The sequence below is a fragment of the Cucumis melo genome, chromosome 1 (genome assembly GCF_025177605.1).
Source record: "Cucumis melo cultivar AY chromosome 1, USDA_Cmelo_AY_1.0, whole genome shotgun sequence".
NCBI classification, from domain to species: domain Eukaryota; kingdom Viridiplantae; phylum Streptophyta; class Magnoliopsida; order Cucurbitales; family Cucurbitaceae; genus Cucumis; species Cucumis melo.
The window spans coordinates 17,056,790-17,080,062 of NC_066857.1; the positions used below are offsets into that span (position 1 = coordinate 17,056,790).

The 23,273-nt window shown below is 34.2% G+C and overlaps 2 protein-coding genes across 4 annotated transcripts; both read right to left on the reverse strand.

Moving 5' to 3' along the window:
* Positions 1-133: 133 nt before the first annotated feature.
* LOC103490332 (tRNA-dihydrouridine(47) synthase [NAD(P)(+)]-like) lies at positions 134-11,299 on the reverse strand. 2 transcript variants are annotated; one of them, XM_008449803.3, is made up of 10 exons: positions 10,906-11,299; positions 10,573-10,689; positions 10,225-10,461; positions 9,749-9,998; positions 9,371-9,627; positions 8,735-9,007; positions 2,228-2,509; positions 1,330-1,450; positions 605-774; positions 134-509 (listed from the first exon to the last, which is right to left on the reverse strand). In XM_008449803.3, the coding sequence occupies exons 1-10, from the start codon at positions 11,173-11,175 to the stop codon at positions 411-413; spliced, it is 2,076 nt and encodes a 691-aa protein (XP_008448025.1). In that variant the 5' UTR covers positions 11,176-11,299; the 3' UTR covers positions 134-410. The 2 variants fall into 2 exon arrangements, with proteins under 2 accessions (XP_008448025.1, XP_008448026.1); XM_008449804.3 differs by lacking the exons at positions 134-509; positions 605-774; positions 1,330-1,450 and adding an exon at positions 1,490-1,662 and having other exon boundaries at positions 10,906-11,282.
* Positions 11,300-13,876: 2,577 nt separating this feature from the next.
* Positions 13,877-17,561, reverse strand: LOC103490334 (bZIP transcription factor 29). Of its 2 annotated transcripts, none has more exons than XM_008449805.3 (5): positions 17,242-17,561; positions 15,713-17,084; positions 15,497-15,629; positions 15,314-15,398; positions 13,877-14,397 (listed from the first exon to the last, which is right to left on the reverse strand). In XM_008449805.3, the coding sequence occupies exons 2-5, from the start codon at positions 16,993-16,995 to the stop codon at positions 14,192-14,194; spliced, it is 1,707 nt and encodes a 568-aa protein (XP_008448027.1). In that variant the 5' UTR covers positions 16,996-17,084; positions 17,242-17,561; the 3' UTR covers positions 13,877-14,191. The 2 variants fall into 2 exon arrangements, with proteins under 2 accessions (XP_008448027.1, XP_008448028.1); XM_008449806.3 differs by having other exon boundaries at positions 15,713-17,015; positions 17,242-17,558.
* Between the last annotated feature and the right edge of the window lie 5,712 nt (positions 17,562-23,273).

The window sequence follows — 23,273 nt, forward strand, 5'->3', positions numbered from 1 at the left end:
ATATGCCATTTTTCTATAAAATGTTAATTTGCCAAACTCTCGTCTCTAACCTATGCAACTAGAAAACATGCTCATTTCTGTTTCCTTTGCTACAAAATAAATGTACTAATAAAAATGATGACTAGAAACCTAGTTTTATCAAATAAAAACAACAATAAATAATTTAATAATCAGCAGAAAGGGCAGCACAAAAGATTTATCTTTTCTTTCTTTTTTGTTTCTTTTTTTTTTACTTACTGCATCAGATTTATGACGTAATCAGAACATAAATATATAAATAATTTGTGGAAAAATCTAAGTCAACTCTTCAACCGCTGAACTAAACTTGGCGATGTAGGCAGCAAGGCCTTGCTGGCACCAAGAACAGCATTGCAGCGATCTCATATCCTTACGGTGATGAATTCTGTGTATTAGCCATTTTCGGCTCGATCATAGGCGTTGGACTTGTGTTTCGGAGCGAACGAGAAGCCATCAGGAACTTTACCAAGCAACATCTCTGAGATCTTAATCTGCAAAATTGAGAGGGTACAAAATTCAAGTTCGATGGTTTGATTTCTCACCTTGCAATGAAATGGGTATTAACTATGAGTTGTAAAAGTGTTACCCAGTCAGCTGCAGAGTCAGAGGACATGAGCGTCTCAAGGTCGTCACGACCGAAATAGGATGGTGGTCGCCAGTTTAGACGTTGGGGAACAACTTCCAGAAGACCAACGGGAATATATCTACATGTGTAGCTAAGCCATTCCAATAAGAAATGTCTTGTCGTCTCAACACCTGCAGATTTAACAAAGCGATGAAATGATTGTTGCATCAATATCAAAGGTAGAAGCCCGCGGTAACAATGAAGGATTTACTCTTAATTTGAGACTACAGTATAGCACTAATGGTTGTCGAGTATGCTTTTAAAAAAAATTAATTGTAATATGGAGTAGATAAAGATTCGGTAAGATTTTAAAAGAGAAAAGTAGAACAAAATGGGATGATATGAGAATCTTAAAAAGTTAATTTAATCCCAAAAGCTACATTATGAATCAATATAATTGTAAAAATGATTTTCTTTCAAACACTAAAACGGTTAAATTCTTCATATAATCATTCTTAATGCCTCCAAAATAAAGATAAACACTTTCCGGTTTGGATAAACATTCTTAATCCCAAACCGAAACTTAGTATCGGTTTGGATAGACTTAAGTATTTAAAAAATGTTTACAAGTGCAAAAAAATAAAGATAAACACTTTCCTTTCCGAATGCACTGTTTAAGTCTTTTTGTAGAATAAAAAGTATAAATCAGTATAACGAGCAACAAGCAATAAATGACATACACATACCTTTGGAGTCGGATCCCCAATGCTCAAGTCCAAAATGAACAAAATCCTTCAAGATGTTTAGCCGCTCCCCTGAAGTGATGTCCCAATTTCTCTGTTCCTTAATTTCAGTAAATAACCAAGGCTGCAAAGGACAACAGATGATATCAACATTAGGGATTTAGTGTGAAAATAGGGGTGGTTTTTGAGAATATTCGCAAAACAAGTGGTTCGAAAAACATTTACAAATTCTTCTAGTTTTTTTTAATTATATATATTTTATAATCTATGCATGCTTGCGTTGTTGCTCAGTATGACTTGTCACTTCATCGCCACTTCATCAATCTTCTGCCACATCTGCGTCGACCAGTTTAGCAAGATCTAATTCAGTCTTCTTGAAAGACTTTGATTGTGTCTAACCTTCTAAAAAGACAGAATATAATAACACAAAAAATCAACTCCATTTTTGCAAATATTTTTCGAACCTCACTTTTTTGTTGCAAATATTTTCAAAAACCACCCTATTTTTACACTAAATCCTCAACATTAGCTTCAAAAAGGATAGAAAATATTGGTCGATATCTCAAAAATTCCATCTGATATATCCATAAATCAAAGGGGATATCTTTTCTAAATAACCATAGAGTAAAATTTTAAAAAAGCACCATCTATTAATTCCAAAATAATTATAAATACTATTAATAAGGTCTACAACTTAGTTTGGAATTCAAAACAACTTATTTATTAGTATAAATCATTTTTATGATTTAGATAAATATCAGTAGATAATGATAGGCCATAAAATTGAAATTTCGATATTGACATAAATATTGATATTTTAATCCTTCCCCAACTGAGTTGAAGCTTTGAAACAGAAAATCATACGAAAATATGTCATAAACAAAAGAGCTTGACTTCAAACCTTAATTAGTGCTCCTCTAGCGATCATGCATGTGGCTAACTTTGGGCATTCATCCTTGTGTTGATTCCAATCTGCATATGAAAATACGTCCCCGTTTCCTATAACTTGCAGAGAATCAGGAGCTAATGAGGAACACCGATTAATGTATTCCCAGTCAGCAAGCTTGCTGTATCGTTGCTGACGAGTCCGACCATGAATAGTTACAGCACTTGCTCCCCAGTTACCAATATCTGCAATAAGCGAATCGATACGGTTTTTCCCTTCATAGTAGCCTGTCCGAACCTAGTTACATGATGCAAATAGAAAAACTTGGTGAACAGGAAAATTAACCAAAATGTAGATTACCAACCTAAGTAATAACAGTTCCCCTTCCCCTCTCCCCAAAAAGAGACATGCTGGTCGTTCAAATTTAACAATACACTATCCAATACCATACAGAACTGATTTTTTTGTTTATCATAAATTCCTAATGCAAACCAACACAAGAGTCAGCTTTCCAAAGTCAAGGATAGTTCAAGCCATTTGTTGATCTTCAACTCAATTCCTAGAATTCAATCTTATGAATGCAAAGAAAGAAAACAATTCCTAGTTGCTCGAGGTAAACCAAATTGATGATACTGTGAATGTGAAACAAGGTTGTCAAATGTTAGACCTCCAATATTGTTTCAATATAGCAGAAAAAATAAAAGAAAGAATTAGAAACAGTAGGGCATTATTGTAATAAGATGATCACTGTTAAGAAAGTTGTTAGAATTAGTTACAGTAGTTAGTTAGTTGAGCAGTTAGAAGGAGAAGAGTCTATATAAAGGGGCTTAGGCATAAGAGAAAGGCAGACTTTTGAGTAGAGAAGTTAGGCTTGCATTTCTTGAGAGAAGAAAGCAAGAGAGATTGTAACTTATGATTGAATTGAGATCTCCTCAATTCAATCCCTTCATCAAATCATCAATAAAAAGCTGCTGGAATTTCCTTTTGAATTACGGCTCCTATCAAATTGGTATCAGAGCCAAAACGATCCATAAAACAGAGGAAGAATGGTGCAGACCAGAATTGAAGAGAGAATGGAACTCTTCGAACAAGAAATAGCCGGAATCAAGAAAGAACTGATGAAGATGCCGGCGATCGAATCAACGCTGATCGAAATAACAAAAAACATGGAAATGATGCGACTACAGTCCGAAAAACAACAGCAAGCAATTCTATCATACATGGAAGCAAATGCGAAAGAGAGAGCGATGGCCGGAGAACGAATAAACGAATCGGATATTCAGAACTCACCGGCAACGAAATCGAAGAATGGCAAGGCGTCTTCCAGTCACGATATCGGGGAGACCAGTGCGGAAAGAAAAACCGATTCGGACGAAAACACTAATGACCGAAGTAAATTCAAGAAAGTTGAGATGCCGGTATTCACCGGAGAAGACCCGGAGTCGTGGTTATTCCGAGCAGAAAGATATTTCCAGATTCATAAGTTGACGGAATCGGAAAAAATGCTGGTATCAACGATTTGCTTCGACGGACCAGCACTGAATTGGTACCGATCACAGGAAGAAAGAGAGAAATTCGCGAGTTGGAAGAATCTGAAGGAAAGATTGCTGGTACGCTTTCAATCGACCAGAGAAGGCACTGTCTGCGGCCGATTTTTGAGAATCCAGCAAGAAACAACGGTGGAGGAGTATCGGAACCGGTTCGATAAATTAGTCGCACCTCTATCCGACTTAGAAGATCGAGTTGTGGAAGAAACGTTTATGACTGGCCTATTTCCTTGGATTAGAGCTGAAGTCATTCTCTGCAAGCCAAAAGGATTGGCAGAAAAGATGCTCACTGCTCAACTGGTAGAAGATAGAGAAATCTTGAGAAATGCGGCAAATTTGAATAGCTATATTGGCGGGAAACAATCGGCGATCACATCAACAGGTATGAAACACTCTTACTACCAGCAAAATAAAGAAAGTAAAACCAATGCTTCATTTCCGATAAGAACAATTACATTGAAAAGTCCAAATCCTGGAGAAATACGGAAGGAAGGAACCTCAAAAAGACTACCAGATGCAGAATTCCAATTAAGAAAAGAAAAAGGGCTTTGTTTCAAATGCAATGAGAAGTACTCTGCTGATCATAAGTGTAAAATGAAAGAACAGAGGGAGCTTAAAATGTTTGTAGTGAAAAATGACAATGAGGAGTTAGAGATCGTTGAAGAAACAGAAGCTGAAAACGCTGAGATGAGAGTTGCAGAAGTACAGCCACACACGACAACTTACGTAGAGTTGTCAATTAATTCGGTGGTAGGATTGAATGATCCGGGAACGATGAAGGTCAAAGGATCATTACAAGGCAAGGAAGTTGTGATATTGATTGACTGCGGTGCGACACATAATTTTGTGTCTGAAAAGATAGTCACCTCATTACAATTACCAATTAAAGAAACAGCCCATTATGGAGTAATCCTCGGATCCGGAACAGCGATACAAGGGAAGGGGATCTGTGAATCAGTAGAAATCCAAATGAAGAACTGGACAGTAAAGGAAGATTTTCTGCCACTAGAACTTGGAGGCGTCGATGTGATCCTTGGAATGCAATGGTTGTACTCATTAGGAGTAACAATATGTGATTGGAAAAACTTGACACTAACATTCTATGACAATGAAAAGCAGATTTGCATAAAGGGAGATCCAAGCCTCACTAAGGCAAGAGTAAGCTTGAAAAATCTAGTGAAAACTTGGGAAGAACATGATCACGGCTACTTGATTGAATGCAGATCCGTTGAAGTGGCTGAACTGAAAACCTCCCATAAGGAAGAAAAGGAAGAAACAAAAAAAAAACTGATTCCAATATTAAATCAGTTTAGTGATGTATTTGAATGGCCCGAGAAATTACCACCAAGAAGAAGCATAGAACATCAAATACATCTCAAAGAAGGTACCAACCCAGTGAATGTCAGACCATACCGGTATGCATATCATCAGAAAGAAGAGATGGAAAAACTAGTGAACGAAATGCTAGTTTCAGGAATCATAAGACCAAGCGCGAGTCCCTACTCAAGCCCAGTGTTGTTAGTAAAAAAAAAGGATGGGAGCTGGAGATTCTGTGTCGATTACCGAGCCTTGAATAATGTCACTGTCCCAGATAAATTTCCGATCCCAGTGGTGGAAGAATTATTTGATGAATTGGGAGGAGCTTCACTTTTTACTAAGATCGATTTGAAAGCAGGGTATCATCAAATCCGAATGGTAGACGGGGATATTGAGAAGACAGCATTCCGAACACATGAAGGACATTATGAATTCCTAGTAATGCCCTTCGGACTCACTAACGCACCAGCCACCTTCCAATCCTTAATGAACTCGATCTTCAGGCCATACTTAAGAAAATTTGTCCTCGTTTTCTTTGATGACATACTAATCTACAGCCAAAATTGGGAAGATCATTTAAAACACATGGAGATTGTTTTCTTGGTGCTGCGAAAACACGAGTTGTTTGCAAACCGGAAGAAATGCAGTTTTGGGTTAGCTAAAGTAGAATATTTGGGGCACCTCATCTCAAACAAAGGTGTTGAAGTAGATCCAGAGAAAATTAAAGCCATCACCAATTGGCCTAAACCAACAAATGTACGAGAAACTCGAGGTTTCCTTGGGTTGACTGGATACTATAGAAAATTCGTACATCATTATGGCACTCTAGCAGCCCCACTGACCCAACTACTAAAGAAGGGAGGATTTAAATGGAATGCTGAAGCAGAACAGGCCTTTGAGAAACTCAAGGAAGCAATGATAGCCTTACCAATATTAGCCCTACCCATGTTTGATAAACCATTTGAAATCGAAACGGACGCTTCAGGATATGGAATAGGAGCTGTCTTAATACAAAATAAACGCCCCATCGCGTTTTACAGCCATACGTTAGCCAACAGAGACAGAGGCAGACCAGTATATGAACGGGAGTTGATGGCTGTGGTATTAGCTGTACAGCGTTGGCGCCCTTATCTGTTGGGCAATCGATTCGTGGTGCGAACGGATCAAAAATCATTGAAGTTCTTATTAGAACAACGAGTGGTACAACCACAATATCAAAGATGGTTAGCTAAGTTGTTGGGTTATACTTTTGACGTGGAATACAAACCGGGAGTTGAGAATAAAGCAGCTGATGCATTGTCAAGAGTAACACCCACGATTCAAACACACACCGTAACAACCCCAATCTCCCTTGACTTGCAAGTTATTAAGGAAGAAGTGGAAAAAGATACAAGGCTAATGAAAATCATAGCTGGACTAAACAGTGATGACGACCAACAAGACAACAAGTTCAACATATGCAATGGAATGCTAAAGTACAAAGATCGATTGGTAATACCACAATCATCTAAATTGATACCTCAAGTGTTGCATAGTTATCATGATTCAGCAGTGGGAGGGCACTCAGGTTTTCTTCGCACATACAAACGTATTGCGGGAGAACTATATTGGAAAGGGATGAAAACTGTCATCAAGAAATACTGTGCTGAATGTTTGATATGTCAACGGAATAAAACACTATGCCTATCACCAGCAGGCCTACTACTTCCGTTAAACATTCCTACGCTAATATGGAATGACATATCTATGGACTTCGTGGAAGGTCTACCTAAGGCAGCAGGTTTCGAAGTCATTTTCGTGGTAGTAGATCAATTAAGTAAATATGCCCATTTCCTACCACTCAAACACCCATATTCAGCAAAAACAGTAGCAGACTTGTTCGTCAAGGAGGTAGTTCGGTTACACGGATTTCCTACCTCTATTGTATCGGATAGGGATCGGGTGTTCCTTAGCAACTTCTGGAAAGAAATGTTCCGCTTAGCCGGTACGAAACTAAACAGAAGCTCAGCATATCACCCACAGTCCGATGGACAAACCGAAGTAGTGAATAGAGGAGTTGAGATGTACTTGAGATGCCTCTGTAATGATAAACCCAAAGAGTGGATCAAGTGGATAGCATGGGCTGAATATTGGTACAACACCACATTCCAAAGGGCATTAGGAATGACACCATTCCAAGTTGTTTATGGACGGAAACCTCCCCCCTTATTATCTTATGGAACACAAGTCACTTCTAATGCTACCCTAGATGAACAATTAAGAGAACGAGATAAAATGATACTATCATTAAGGGAACATCTGCGATTAGCCCAAGATCAAATGAAGAAACAGACAGATAAAAAAAGACGGGATGTGGAGTATGAGGTGGGAGATCGTGTCTTTCTAAAGATACGACCATACCGTCAACTATCATTGAGACGAAAGAGGAATGAAAAACTATCAGCCAAATACTTTGGCCCTTATAAAATTCTGGAAAGATTTGGACCAGTCGCATATAAGCTGGAACTACCCGAGGGAACATTAATCCATCCCGTTTTCCATGTTTCCCAATTAAAAAAGCTGGTGGGAGAACATATCAACGTACAACCAACTGTACAACAGCTGGATGAGAATTTTGTTTGGACAACACACCCAGTGGAAGCTCTAGATTATCGGCAGAACAAGGCAAAAGAATGGGAAGTTATGATACGTTGGGAGGGATTATCAAATCACGAAGCAACATGGGAACAATATGACGATATTGCTAACAAATACCCGAACTTCCACCTTGAGGACAAGGTGAGTTTGGAAGGGAGGAGTAATGTTAGACCTCCAATATTGTTTCAATATAGCAGAAAAAATAAAAGAAAGAATTAGAAACAGTAGGGCATTATTGTAATAAGATGATCACTGTTAAGAAAGTTGTTAGAATTAGTTACAGTAGTTAGTTAGTTGAGCAGTTAGAAGGAGAAGAGTCTATATAAAGGGGCTTAGGCATAAGAGAAAGGCAGACTTTTGAGTAGAGAAGTTAGGCTTGCATTTCTTGAGAGAAGAAAGCAAGAGAGATTGTAACTTGTGATTGAATTGAGATCTCCTCAATTCAATCCCTTCATCAAATCATCAATAAAAAGCTGCTGGAATTTCCTTTTGAATTACGGCTCCTATCATCAAATCATCAATCGTGGCCTTTTTTGAATCATATCTAGAAAAGTCTCAAATTTTGATACATGGAGAATTGATGATATTGTGAACGTGAAACAAGTTTGTCAAATAATCAATCATAGCCTTCTTTTTTAATGTTTATCTAAAAAAGTCCCAATTTTGATAGATAGGAGGGAACGTCTATCAGACATCCATTTAACTGCAGGTTTCGTCTCAATGCTTTGTAAATTTATGATTGAATGATTTCACATTTTCCCCCATATTACAAATGCTAATCCTCCATTAAACTTTAGCCTCTTAAATCTTCCAAAATGTTTGTCCATCTCATTTTCTGTTTGAACTTTTCTCTCCTAAACTTTCCTATGAGACCATCACTAATTCATGCAATAAATTTAGGGCAAAGGAAGAAAAAGAGAAATGTAAGGAGGTTGCCCATAACTTCAGTTAAGAGCAACTCCACCAGTCAATATTGGTCATTCCATTGAAAATGAAACACGTACATAAGGACACTCAATACCTTAATTGTTATAGGTGTATCCACAATTCCCGAAGCTGCTTCTACAACAGTTTTCATTCGCATTGGCTTTGTAAGAAGAGCTGATCCAGCACCTTTATTCACAACAATATCAATTGGGCATCCCATGTTTATGTCAATGAAGTCAAGCACACATTCTTTGTCTATAAGTTCTACAGCACGCGAAACAGTGTCTGGATATGCACCACATATCTGTACACCAAATAGATCTTCCGAAGAATGTCGTCTCAACAATGCCCATTCTGAAGCTTGACCCTATACCACATAAGTAAATAATATAAAAAGAAGGTTTAATTTAACTGTACTAACAAAAATGAAATGGAAAAATCATCACAAATTATTAAACCAGAAACATGCTAAATAAGGTGTATTTTAGATTAAAATGAAAAAAACCAAACCATGTTTGACATAACTCTATCTGGAACTATACTTGAATATTATCATAAGACTACTAAATGGTAAACCGGTGGGCCTTATCATAAACATACAATGATTCATTGTATAAGAACATACAAATTATTTTTAAAACCAATAATTTGGAACTCAGTTGCTAGCTGATTCAAATCAATTAAGGACCCTTTATTGATATTAATTTTTGCAGACCCAAGGGAGCACAACCTGCAATAGATTTGTACACATTGCCATTTCACCGCATGTCACGTCTGCTCCTAAAACTTTGCAAACTCTTCTGAAGGGAAGATTACCAACAGTGGTCAGAGGAGCGAGATACAGCTTATCTCTAAAATCAATAAGCTTTTTTTCACGGGGATGTGGTTTTAGACTTGCATCACTATCAAGAAGTACAATGTCGTTCATAACTTCAGATTCAATTGGTGCATGGCCCTCACCGATAGTTTCATCAATCATACATGCCCCTGTTGCACACATGAGAGTATTAATAACAAAAGGAAGATGAAACTATAGAAAAAAGGACTACTTGAACTTAAACATCTCTGGACGAAAATAAACAGAAAAAAGAAATAAAATGTAAACCACCATTGTCAATTTGATCAGAATGAAAATTCCCTGAAGACAAAGATTTTGATTTCTTCAGAGGTCGAGATTCATCAGATGAAAATGTTCCTTCTTTCTCCCCATTTTCTTCTGGCACTTCCACAGGGATCTCTAAGTCAGCATCCAAGTCATTGTTCGTTTCACTGCAGCATGTTCTATCTGCAACCACACTGTCATTCGATACAGCATTTTCCTTATCTTCTTTGACCCTTAATTTTGACTTTCCATGCCCCTAGCAGCACCACAATTACATCAATGAATAATTATGCAATGGAAACAGACTACATTATGGGTAATAGATTAAGAAATGCATTAGAGTCTATTCCTTGAAAGCTGTAGCCTCTTCACCCCTTATCTCAAAATGATGCATGATTTGTCGTAAGAACTCAAAATAGCGTGTCAGATCCCATGAAAAAGAAAAAGGTCTAAAAAAGATAGAGTATGCTTTCTGGTAATACCAAGAGCCCAAGTTCTTTGAGTTTGGAATCAGCTTTGGGAAATTTCATCTTATTTTTCCATAAGAGCTTCTGAATATCTTTATTCAATCCATTCATTTCAGAGCATCTCTTCAAAGTAACTGAAGAACCCGCAGGAACACCTTCCTTGTGGGTCCCCGCAAATCTACACGCCAAACCGTAGGGGCAAAGTTGTTCAGCACCACTGAATGGACACTCTCCTTCGAGATCAGCTGGTTTCTGAGATCACAAACCTCTAGTCAAAAATGAAGGTAAAATCACGAATTACTTTGAGAAAAGAAAAATTGTTAGACCAAAAGTTGGCTAGAAGTGAGATATACAATAAACTACCTGAGATTTAAAGGCTTCAATATCATGACTAAATCGGCATTTATCACTATACCGACATGAATTAACATCTCCTGTCTTCGCTATTTCAGGACACAGGTGACGAGTGGACTTCTGTTCCTGTAAAGATCAAATACGATACTCATAATCTGTACTCATCGAAGAGACTATAATTTATACTTTGAATAATTCGTGTACATGGCCGAGTTGAAGTCAGTGATACCCATCAAAAACGTTTGCAAGTATTTCACATTGTTGAAATCAACCGTAAAGCATCACTTCCAGAAAACGAAAGTATGATACAAGAAGAAAAAGCGATATGAATGAGAAGTTAACCTGACGGCGTTCACGTTTCAATTGACGTTTGGACTTCTTCTCCTTGACCAAGGTGGAGGGACCAGCTTTATCATCACCATCATTGTTAGCAGTGGAAGTAGCATCCTTAAGGGTGTTAGAGGATGACCTGAGAGGCGGAGGGCGAAGAAAGTCCGGGTTAACGGGAGCTATGGCCTTGGCTACCAGTTGTTGAGGCGTGAAGTGAGTTCCGTTGTCGGCGGAGTGAGAAAGAGGGTGCTCGGAGACGGCCGTAAGTGAGTCTTCTTCCATTGGTGAGGAGTGTGTGCTAGGGCGAATGAGAAGGAGTAACTGAATGAAAGATATGGAAATTGGGAAAAGTGGGAAGTTACGTCGAAGGATTTTGAAGACGTTTGACTTAAACCATCCTAATAATTGCTAATTGCTAATTGCTAGGGTTCTACTTCACTTTCACTTCCATTTTAAATAAATTCTATTTAAACACTTTCCTTCATAGAAATTATTGGGAATTTTTTTTTTTTCTATCTATTTCAAAGTATTACTACTACAATTTTATACTTATGTTTCGAGATTTGAGGTGATTCTCGTATAGTCCTATGTTTCGAGAAAAAATTATAATTACGTGAACTTATGATATTGTCATTTTTCTTTTTCCTCTTCTATTCCCTTCTTCTCCCTCACACGTCTTTTTTTTTCCTTTTTTCTCCTCTTCGTCTTCTCTAACACATCAAGTCGAAGTTCAGTGAGCAACTTCAATGATGAGTGAGAATGTGTTCGTGGGAGAGTGGGAGAGCAAGAATTTGTTGGTGAGGGAGTGGGAGAGCAAGAATGTGTTGGTGAGAGTGGGAGGGCAAGAATATAGAGAGCAATACCATGAGATGGTCGAGACTAGCGACGAGTGACATCAAATTTAAACGAGAACAACACCATTTTTAACAAGAGCAACACCAAATTGAGCCAGAGTGAGCGAGAGCAACACTAATTTTGAGTAAGAGAGCGAGAGCAAGACTACTTTTTCGTGTGCGTGCAAGTGTATTTTGGTAATTTCACTTGAGTTTGACATCAACACCTTTTGACATTGTTGAATGATAGAATTAAATTTACCTTCACCTACTAACTTAAGTTTTTTATTGAATTGATGATTTAAGATAGTATTAGGATTGAAGGTAGAAGGTTGACAATAAGATTGGGGCAGGGCGGGGCATTTTCCATCCTTGTTCCCGACTCATTCCTTTGTTGGGGAGTCGGGATAATATCCAATTGGTGTTCTGGTTTGACCTCATTCTCGGTCAACCAGGGGATTTTCTCGAACGGACAGGTATTTGCAGAATTTTTTGTCATTCTTAGGGAGGTTTTGCATTCAAGCCCTTCCATTATTTTATTCTCCCCACTTTAAATTGATTTCTACTTGTGCTTTTCGTATTTCTAGCCCATAGGTAGAGACATTGAATGATATAATAAAATTTACCTTTATCCATTAGCTTTAAGCTTTTGGATTTAATTGGTGATTTGAAAATTTATATATATTTTTTAAATCCAAGTCATTTGACATTTTTTTCTCAATTCTTTAGTCATTCATTTTACATACACAAGTTTCATATTGTTATAGTTTAGTATGAGTTTTGAGAGTCCTTGTAAATTTTAATATTTTACTCTTTTACTTTTGATTTTTTTTTAATTAATGTTTTTGTATATTTGAAACTTCAAGTCACTGTGTTGCGAAAGTTTTAGATTAATTTCAACAATAATAAAAAAAAATCAACAGAGGCTAATTTAATTGTCATATAAGTAGTGAACTATATATATATATATATATATATATATATATATATATATATATATATATATATATATATATATATATATATATATATATATGCAAGTATATTTAGATTAGTATTAGTGTAAGTTCATGTTTATTTTTTACAATTTGTGTTTATGCTTTTTTTTTTATAAAAAAAAAAATATGTGCAAGTACGACAGAAGAATCAAACTTATGGCTTCATGGTTAAATGTTAAACTCCAACAAATATATTCTCAATGTCAAACTAATAATTACAACTAATCGCAAAATTTATTAATTTCATAATGAATTTACTAAAGTGGAATAAGTTTCAAGATACACCTTCAATAATATTTTAACTTTGTAACTTGCACTAAGTTTGATATAGGTTGTATAATTGGATTAGATCTTTGAATTTTAAGGTGCACAAATAAAAGATTTATTAGAAGTTAAAAATTGCAACACTCGAAATTAAAATTTTAAGATAAGAAAATGAAAAAAAAAAAAAAGAAGAAGGATATTTTCATTAGTATTTACCCAAAGATTTGTTTGAAGATTTTGTCATCCTCAGTTCACAATTTGGACTAGGGCATGAATATAATAAGTCCAATTGTCTTTTTGTCTATTATATTTATTGGTTTAAGACAGTTGGTCACATGTATTCAAATATATTAAATATAAACACTAACAACTCAATCCAAATCAAAGAAGCTTCTTATGATTAGAAGCTTCTTTGAAACTTGAATTGATTAGGACAAATAATTGGACGTATTGTATTTGTGTTAAGCTTGTTTAATGTAGACTCCTAAGACACTAACTTACCAATTATCAAAAACTTTGTCCTCCAAAGAACACCAATGTACTTTCAAAATTAAACAATACAAATAACCTTTGAAGTAAAAAAACATGAACAATGTTAAGACCGGGAATGATCTCGTGATGACTTCAAACTTGAAATTAAAATGGAAATCTCAGCACAAAGCATACCATTCTAGATCACCACAATCATTTCACGTATTGATTTTTCTCCGAGGTTAACGAGTAATATTACAACTTTTGGAAAGAAAAAGAAGATGTAATTTTTTAAACAAATGGAAAAGTCCAAGAATATCTCTATAATTTAGCCGTTTTTAAATAAAAACAAAGTCCACTGATGAGTGACCTGAGTAATACGCTAATGTGAGATTAGGGAGCCTTGGGCCAGGGAAGGGAAGAAAAGAAGCTTTCAAATGCTACAATATAATATAAAGTAATAATTAGCACCCAATGAACACTTCTCTCTCTCTCTTTTTTTTTTTTTTTTGTTTTTGTGGTAACAAGTTTGCCTACATTCACTAAAGTATTTAATTTAAACAAAGCATAAGGTTAAACTGTGTGATTTACACAACTTTAAAAAGACTATTGAATGGATTACAGAATTACCATTTGCCAAATGCCAATAATAATAAGGAGATTTGCTTACTCTAATGCTGATGGACAAGGTGATCAAAGAGACAATGAAGCTCATCCATCTTCAACAAATTATTATTGGTTGGATTCAGGTTTTGTGGTTGTACTTCCATTCTGTTGCATCTGTTGCTGTTGTTGGTGATGCTGAAGTTGAAGCTGGAGGCTATGGTGATTGATGGCAGGTTGGGACATTACCCCATTAGAGGGATGAGACTGAGCGTTTAGCTCAGTCGTAGCGAGTTTCAATCTCTGAACCTCCGCAGTTAAGGCTTCGTTAAGAGCTGTCACATTTGATAAAGAAAAATAAATAAAAGCAGAAGTATGAGTGAATTCCATGTTCATGCTCTAAAAAGGAGTATCAACCTTGCATCAAGCCTTACCACGTAGTCAAGATTTGAGAATGTAAATGGTGAGTATTAGTCAGAAAACTTGAATTCACACACTTCTTAATGATTCGATATTTGTAAGGTTTTTAACCAAACCCTGAAGCCAACTACACATTGGTATTAGTCGAACCCCCCAAGCAGTCCGTAACTTGAGTTTACATTTTATCCAAAAAATAAGAGTATGCTTAGGGATTGATTCTAAAGTGATTAAATTACTTTAGTCGTTTTCAAAATCATTCTTACAAATGTTTATAAAATGGTTTTGAATGATTATAAGCATGTTTCTGAGTGATTTTGAATATGACAATTTCAAAATCACTTCAAAGCATGGACTAAGCCTACGAGATAGAGAGAAGAGGAGTAAGGAGCTTGTCTAGTTTCCAAATAAAATTCAGTGACAGAGGATGCTGACAAAAGCTTCAAGTTAAGATGAACAATATAAAGGAAGAGCAAGGGCCTTAGGAGTTAGCCATGAAGTCCAGGAAGCCAAGGGCCCGCTAATATGTACAAAAATTTCTTAATAAAAATTCTTAACTGGTACGACAATACCAGTAAGTAACATTACAGATCAACACGGATCGACATTTATACCATCTGATAACTAAGGCCTAGGAAGTGAATAAAACCCAAACTACCAAATGCAGAACCCCATGATGGGGTTTTCAGAGATCTGAACTAATAAATGCGATAAGATGAGCATAGTTAAGGTCATTTCAAGAAATAAATGGCTACCACAGTTTTAGTTGATGCTTTACTTGACAATCTTTTCAGAGACATATAAGAGGAAAGAAGTAAAGAGAAGTGTCAATACCATCCCGTAGTTGTGCTTGTTGTTCCATGGCTTGGAGACGAAACTTCAGTTCATTATTCTGGTTCGTAAGTCCAACTGAATCTCTCTGGATACAGGGAAATTATGGCAAAAGAAAACCAAGAACTCAGCAGCAGAAATGGAAATAGAAAATTATTGGCAATACTCAAGAATCAAGGTTTCTACCTGCAAAAGTGTGAGTTGGGCAGACAGTGTGGTAGCTTCTGTCTGAAGAGTCTGAACCTTGTGTTCCAACTCAGATATATACCGCATCTTACGTTCTTTTGATCGAGCAGCAGATTGACGGTTTGCCAAGATCCTGAAGTAAATTCGTTGCTCAAGATTAAAAATCAATAAACAAAGTAATTTTAGTAAATCAGTCAATTGATAATGCGCACAGACCTCTTCGCACGCTTGGGATCAGTCAAAGCAATCTCGGCAAGTTTGTCATTTGCCATAATTTTCTTCAATTCAGCCCCACTGAACTCACCATTACCAAACTCCAAGCTGAATGGAGCAGAATTACCATCAACTAAGTTGTTTGAAGAAAGTTGTCCTGGACGAACGCCAGGTGGTGTAGGAGGCATTTTGGGGGACTCATCACCAAACTGCAACTTGCCCATGAAACTATCCATGGAGACACTTCGATAATGTCTGGTAGTCGGAGCAATATCTCCCCCTGCGGTCCGTTTGATCCCTTCCCTCTTCTCAGCAGACGAATTCAATCCAGGCATTTGAGCACTATCCCCGCTTTCATTTACACTGCTTTCTGCTTCATTATCACTGCTCTCACCACCATTTGTCTTTGTTCCACTACCCCTACTATCCAAATCCTCTCGATTCTCATGACCATTCTTGTCGTTAGTCCCAGAAGAGTTGAACAAATCAATATGATCCAAATTCATATAAGCAGAAAATAAGTCGTCCACACTGTCCCCATCGGATTTCCTCTCACCCATTCCTTCTAAATTGTTGTCAACGCTTTTCTCCAAACTAGGTTCTCTTTTAACAAACTGGCTACCGGGCTTTAATAAGCCAGCATTCTCTTTACTACTTGTTGATCGTTCCAATCCACCAGAGCTATTGAATGGGAGAAGAGGAGATGGCTGAATCATTGAAGATAATCCAAATGGAATATCACTATTAGACCGCCTATGAGCTTTACGAGGAGGTAAAGAATCTCCCATCTTAGAAGAATTGACTCTCATATAAGGTGAGGGGGGCAACAAAGAATGTGAACTATTATTATCCCTATCCTCCATTGATGTATCTGCAGAAACCTGATCTGAATTCGACGTAGTTGGGGATTCACGAAATGGAGATGGGCTTAAAGGGGGCAAAGAATCAAGAGAGAAAAAAGAAGGCTGAGACAACGACCGAGAATGAGTAGGTACTGGGTTATAATTTTGCTGATTCATCGGACGCGAGATCGGGATCTGAGAATACGGTGAAATTGGTGGGATCTGCGGTGAGTTGGGACTAGGAGGTATCCCAATCCTTCTACTATTATCCCCAAGAAAATTTGAATGAAAGTGCGGTGGACGGATTTGTGAAGAGTTCATTTGGGAAATTTTAAGTTGATCCATCGAGAAAGGAAGATTTCCAGCTGAAGAAGACGATACTCCATATGAACATTGAAGATGATTTCGCATGTTCTCAGTGTTAACATCTTCAGTATCACCCATTTCGCCGAGAACAAAAAAGCCTAAATCGCCACTTCACAAAGTTAAGCAACTCCAACCCCAATTGAGTTCCAAAACTCCATTATCACAATCTGCAATATATTAAAACCAAAAAAAAAAAAAAAACCCTCACATACAAAACCTAAACTATCACTAAAACAACATAAAAGAGAGCTACAGAACATTCAAAAGTAAAGCAATGACTCATCATTGACAATATCAGACGCATTCCACAGCTGTTAGAAATACCTCATAGGAAATAATCAATCCAACGGGGCGGAAGGTCGACAATGCCCTCGCCGGAAGTTAGCCACACTCCCTCCGACAACGGCGGGAGAGACCGAAGAAGAAGTAACCTTAATTGTCAGGCATTGAGAGGAGAAGCATTTCCGTCCAGAATTAGCAGTGAGGTTTTTATAAAGTAATCCGCCCGCCGGCGGGAATCACGAGGACGCCGGCGATTTCTCTCTCTCTCTCTCTAGAAGTTGCTTCGGCACTTTCTTTCTTTCTTTCTCTCTCTCTCTCTCATTCACGACGAGGATGACGATGACGAGGACTAATGGTACACCGATTTTCATTACGCGTACGCGTGAATTTAATAAGAATTTGCATTTCAGTCGAATTTGAATTTCGCTTGCATTTCAATTTCATTCCGACCGCATTTCGACTTTTGACTCTCCTCCCTAAATTTTCACATGAGTTCATTATTTACCACTTAATTTCTCCAACAATACATTACATTAGATTCTTATATATATATATATATGTATATGTCCTAATCCTCTCTTTAATTACTTCGAAACTTAAAGAGATAGATTATGTGATGTTGAAAAAGGTTTTAGAAGAATGAGAGAGAGGGAAGATGAGTTATGATAACCCTAAAACAAGAATTATGGTAACTCTTCTTCCAAATAAGGGTTAGATTACCATAACCCAACCCAATAATAATAACATGGTCCCTTAAATATCATTTTAGTTTCGGTCTTTTGTAAAATTATTGCAAATATAAAATAAAAAAAAAAACCACCTAAATATTTACCAAATATACTAAAATTTTAAATTTTATTCATGATATACGGTTCATTTTGTTATATTTAAGAATGTCCCTTATAATTATATACTTGATCAATATCTATTCTTGGGTGTATAATTAATTTATTGTTAATTCCTTTATATTAGTATTTTTACTATAAATTTTGAAAGCTATTGTATTGTATTTTTATATGAAAATTATTATTGTTAGGTTATAAAATTGACTTTTACATACTATATTTAAGATTTATTGAAAACAGTTAGATTGACACTGAATATTTGTAAGTGTTAGAAATTAAAATGGAAAATGGAAGTACTAAACGGAACAACAATTTTAGCCATGATGAAATTAATAATTTAGTCATTTAAGACTTATTCAGTAACCCATTTATTTTTTTAGTTTTTTTAAAATTGATTTAAAAGAATTGTATTCAGTAACCAATTCACTTTTTTAAAAAAATAAATAAGAAACTTGTTTCTAAAATTGAAAATGAAAAAAAAAAAATTTAAAAATACACTTTATGTTATCAAAAGCATAAAACAAAATCAATTACCAATCATATATGGTTTTTCCTTTTAATAAGTAAAAATTTAAAAATACGTAAAAAATAAAAATAAAAAATTTGAAATAATTACCAAACGGAGCATCGATTTTGAAAAATTAGAATGGATGACTATTTCATAATGAAATTTTGCAAGCATGACTTTTATATTTGCATATATAGCAAAATCTTAGTTCCAGAAATCCACTCATTTTTTATTTCAAAATAGTCCTGGAACAATTTTTGTTTTTTTTTTTTTTTAAGCATTTTTCTCTTTTTATCCTTTCGTTTTCTTTTGATTCGTTGATCGTCTCCTGAGTTCTTCTCCATGTGATAACTCCAAAATAACATTTCGAAACCATATTACACAATTCAATGCTAGAAATTATATGATTTGGTAAGAAAAGGAAATTAATGATGAATTATGATGGGATTTTGAGATTGTACAACCTTAATTGATCAACTATAACTTAAAAGATCGGGGAGGTTCATGATGGTTGGATTTATGTGTCTATGGTTCATGGGTTATGTGGAGATCAGGGAATTTATGAACATAATCTAATTCCAACATGCACTTGTCATTTAGTTTCGGAAACCATCATTCAAATCGAACAAAAGGGTGTAAGGGTCGGCTACTTTCAAAGAAAAAGAATTTCAAGTTTCTTTTTTTACAAGTGCATCATATTTTAGTTCAAAGTGTATTGAAGAATATCGAGTACATATTGATATATCAAATGGTATGAAATGTAAATGTGTCAACTATGTATATGTATCAAAGAACATTAAGTTTAAATGTATCACAATTGTATATCATATGTTTATCAACTCTATTTAAGTTTTGTTTCTAACTATTGTATATCATATCGTCTATCAATTCTAAAAATGTAAAAATGAACATTTTTTACTGGTTTATAAAAGTAAGACCTTTTAGATTTCTAAGTTTTTAAAATGGACATTTTTAGTCCCTTAATTTTTTAAATTAGGTTTATAAGGTCTTAAAAGTATTTTACTTTTGATCTTTTTTTTTTTAAGTAATTTTATCATATAATTGTTTAAAATAAAAGTATAAAATTATTTAAGAGACCTTTTAAACCTATTTTGAAAAAATCAATAGACTAAAAAGATACATTTTAAAAACTCAAGGACCAAATGTGTCTATTTTTACGGACATAGTGACTAAAAATGTATTTGATTAAAAAAAAGTAATTTTTCATTTAATATATTTTAGAATGACTTAGAGGGCATTGAAGTGGTTGCTAAACTAAATATATATTATATCTTTCCTTTTAAATATGGAAAATCAAATTTAGGTTAGATTCTATATTTCTTACATTTCTTTTTCCCCACAATTATGATGACTAAAGAAAAAAGAGTAATAAAATTGGGTATGAGTTTGACATCTCTAAGGCAGCTTGTAAAATGTTGTTACTCTCCATAATTGGAATATTTATTTACTTCTTGAGTTAATTTGTTATAAGTATTGTAGTTATATGTAATCCAAATTTTACAAACTTTATAAATATATTTCTTTTCAATTTTGCTTTATGATATGTCACTATAAATATCACCCATGTTTCTTATATTATATATATATATTATATATATATATATATATATATATATATATATATATATATATATATATATATATATATTCTAATGTAATGTATTGTCCTTTTCCAATACAAGAAGTTCATCCCATTAACTATAAATAGAATCTAGAAGTTGGAGTCTTGTCATCCCAATTTTATAGAGTCAATAAATAACATCTCAACAAATTAACACATCACCTAATAATCAAAGTCTAAGCCCATATGGAAATCAATTAATTATATGGTTATGAAATGCTTATGTATGCATAGATTGGAGCCTAAAACCATTTAGCATAAACACAACAATACTAAGTAATTAAATGAATTTAATTTTGTCCATCCATTTCAAAAACCTTACACTTTTAATTAAACTCGATTTTGTCCCTAAATGTATGTTCCCTTTCGATAAATTTAATTTGAACACTACGAAGAGGACCCACTAGATCTTTTGTTGAGGCTGCCTACTTTGATACTATGAATATTTATGAGAAAAAGAAATGAAAATAACGAGGTTTAAAGATATAATGCAACACTAGTTGCATAAAGGTTTTCACAAAGATTTGATGTTTATTATGATGAGACATATTCTTCGATGGTGATAAAATTACATTAAGATGTTTAATTTAACTATGTACAAAAATCTGGACATGCATTTTATGGATACAGTCGCAACATTTATATAAATCTCTTGATAACGACAATTATATAAGAATCCCAAAAGGACATAAGATATACATAAAACATATAAATAAAAAAAAGTTGAGAATTTTATTCAATAAAATTACAAAGATTACTATATGGATTGAAACAATCCAAATGAATGTGATACAATCACCTAGGTAATTAAATATTTGTTGAAAGAAGGATATCAACATATATAATCTAATATTTGCACGTGTATTTATAAAGAAATAACAAAGAGGATTTAATATTATAACCGTACATGTTGGTGACTTAGATATGATTGAAATTAAAATCTTGAAAAGTTTTAAAAGGCAATAGAATATTTTATAAAAGAATGGGAAATGAAAGATTTTCAGGAAAATAAAATTTTGTCTTGGTTTACAAATTAAGCATTTAGCAAATGAGATATTTTTTCGTTAGTCAACTTATATAATAAAATTTTTGAAAATATTTTGTATGGACAAACCACACATACATTGAACAATCCAATAAAAGTTCATTTTGGACGCAAAGAAAGATATATTTCGACCTTGATATGATAATAATGAATTTCTTGATCCTAAAGAACCATAACATAGTGCAATTAATGTATTTATGTATCTTGTTAATAATATATACAAGACCAAATATTACGTTTTTAGTAAATTTTGTTAGCTACGTGCAATTTCTTTCCCACAAAAAAGACATTAGAAAGAAATTAAACATCTATTTTCATAAGAAAGATGGATATGAATTTATTTTATTCAAATAAATAAAATTATGATCTAAGTTGGTTGTATAGATTTTGGATATTTATTTGATACACACAAAACTATATCTCAAACAGGTTACCTATTCACATGTGAAGAAATCGCTATATCATAGTTATTAGTGAAACAAACCATAACAGTTATTTCCTAGATTAATGCTGAAATTCTTGCAATTCTCGAGTCAAGTCGAGAATATGTATGACAAAGATCAATGACTCAACATATTTGTGGAACATATGGTTTGTCTTCGAGTAAAATTCTTCCAACAAATTATACGAGGATAATACAACATGTGTACAACTCAAATCAAATAAGAGCATATTAAAAGAGATAGATGAAGAATATTTCACTAAAACTTTTCTACACTCGTAATCTTGAAGAAATTTGTGACATTACTATAGAAAAAAATATTGTTTAAAAGATAACACGACAAACTTAATTACAAATTTTTACCAACCATACCCTTTGAAATATTGGTACACAACGTCATAATGTAGCGATAAGAGATATCAAGTAATATTTTTATCAGAGGAGCAAGTTCAGATCGTATGTAATATGTATTTTTTTCATCGCTAAGACTTTTTTTCCAATGAGTTTTCCCGTAGTAAAGTTATAATTAACGAGATATATTTCATACATAATAGGCATTCGAGAGAGAATATTATAAATATGTTAAATTATGTGTGATTTAGATGTCATTGTCCTAATAGAACATGTGTCACACTTCTATCTTCCGTGTCATGTTGACGACGTGTCTTGTAAATACACATCAATTATGTCCAAATTATTATACCTTTAGGGGTGGAAACAATTCGGTTCGATTTTGTGGCCAAATTGAATCGAACTGAAAATTGTAAAATTTCTATATATGAAAACGAACCAAACTTATTTATTGGTTCAAATCAAACTGTATTTATATTCGGTTTTAAATTTGGTTTTGTTATTTAAATTAGAAGCACTTAAATTTTAAATTTATTTTTTAAAATATATAAACATAAAAATAAATACATATTGTAGTTAAAAACACACTTTGATTCAGTTTCGAAAATTCTTTTTACCCGATTGAACCACAATTTTTTGGTTTCACTAAGTTTTCGATTTGGTTTTAAGAAACGATTCGATTTGCAGTTTAAATGGACACCTCACCACCTTACCACCTGCCATTTTGTTTATAAGTAGAAGCATTTGGTGGATGTTGAGGGAACACACATTGAAGAGGAATCCAAAATTTTTCTGAAAATAAGGAAGAAATTTAGAGAAATCACTTCCTATTTTGTTGTTTTATTTTGTTTTTAACATTATTTGTATGATATTTATGTTCTGTTTGTACCTACATTTTACAACAAAATGGCTTTTTTAGGTAGAAGTAGACTAGCTAACATTAAGGGGCTTGATTTTTTAAATTTAGAAACTAGAAATAAGATCATCCCAAAACCTTTTTTCTAATACATAAAAACAGTGTTAATTGAAGCTTCAATTATTGTTATTTAATATCAATGGTTTATGATGGGAATGAGACAAAAAAAAAAAAAAAAAAAAAAAGGGAAAAAAAAACCCTAATTAATATTATCACTCATGACATTATTTTGCTTGAAGTTCAATCAATTGTAGATGAGAAAAGCAATAAATGGGTATTATAAAATGAAAAATAAAAGAATAAAAAAATAAACCCAATAAATGAA

What these genes read in the sequence shown, in the direction of transcription:
- LOC103490332 (XM_008449803.3), bottom strand. Translation starts at nt 11,175, where the DNA reads ATGGAAGAAGACTCACTTACGGCCGTCTCCGAGCACCCTCTTTCTCAC. An exon ending in TCAAAGAACTTGGGCTCTTG is followed by an intron (nt 9,999 to 10,224) that starts GTATTACCAGAA and finishes TGGTGCTGCTAG; the next exon opens with GGGCATGGAAAGTCAAAATT. An exon ending in TTCTGATCAAATTGACAATG is followed by an intron (nt 9,628 to 9,748) that starts GTGGTTTACATT and finishes TGTGTGCAACAG; the next exon opens with GGGCATGTATGATTGATGAA.
- LOC103490334 (XM_008449805.3), bottom strand. Translation starts at nt 16,995, where the DNA reads ATGGGTGATACTGAAGATGTTAACACTGAGAACATGCGAAATCATCTT. An exon ending in GATCCCAAGCGTGCGAAGAG is followed by an intron (nt 15,630 to 15,712) that starts GTCTGTGCGCAT and finishes AATTTACTTCAG; the next exon opens with GATCTTGGCAAACCGTCAAT. An exon ending in CCCAACTCACACTTTTGCAG is followed by an intron (nt 15,399 to 15,496) that starts GTAGAAACCTTG and finishes CCCTGTATCCAG; the next exon opens with AGAGATTCAGTTGGACTTAC.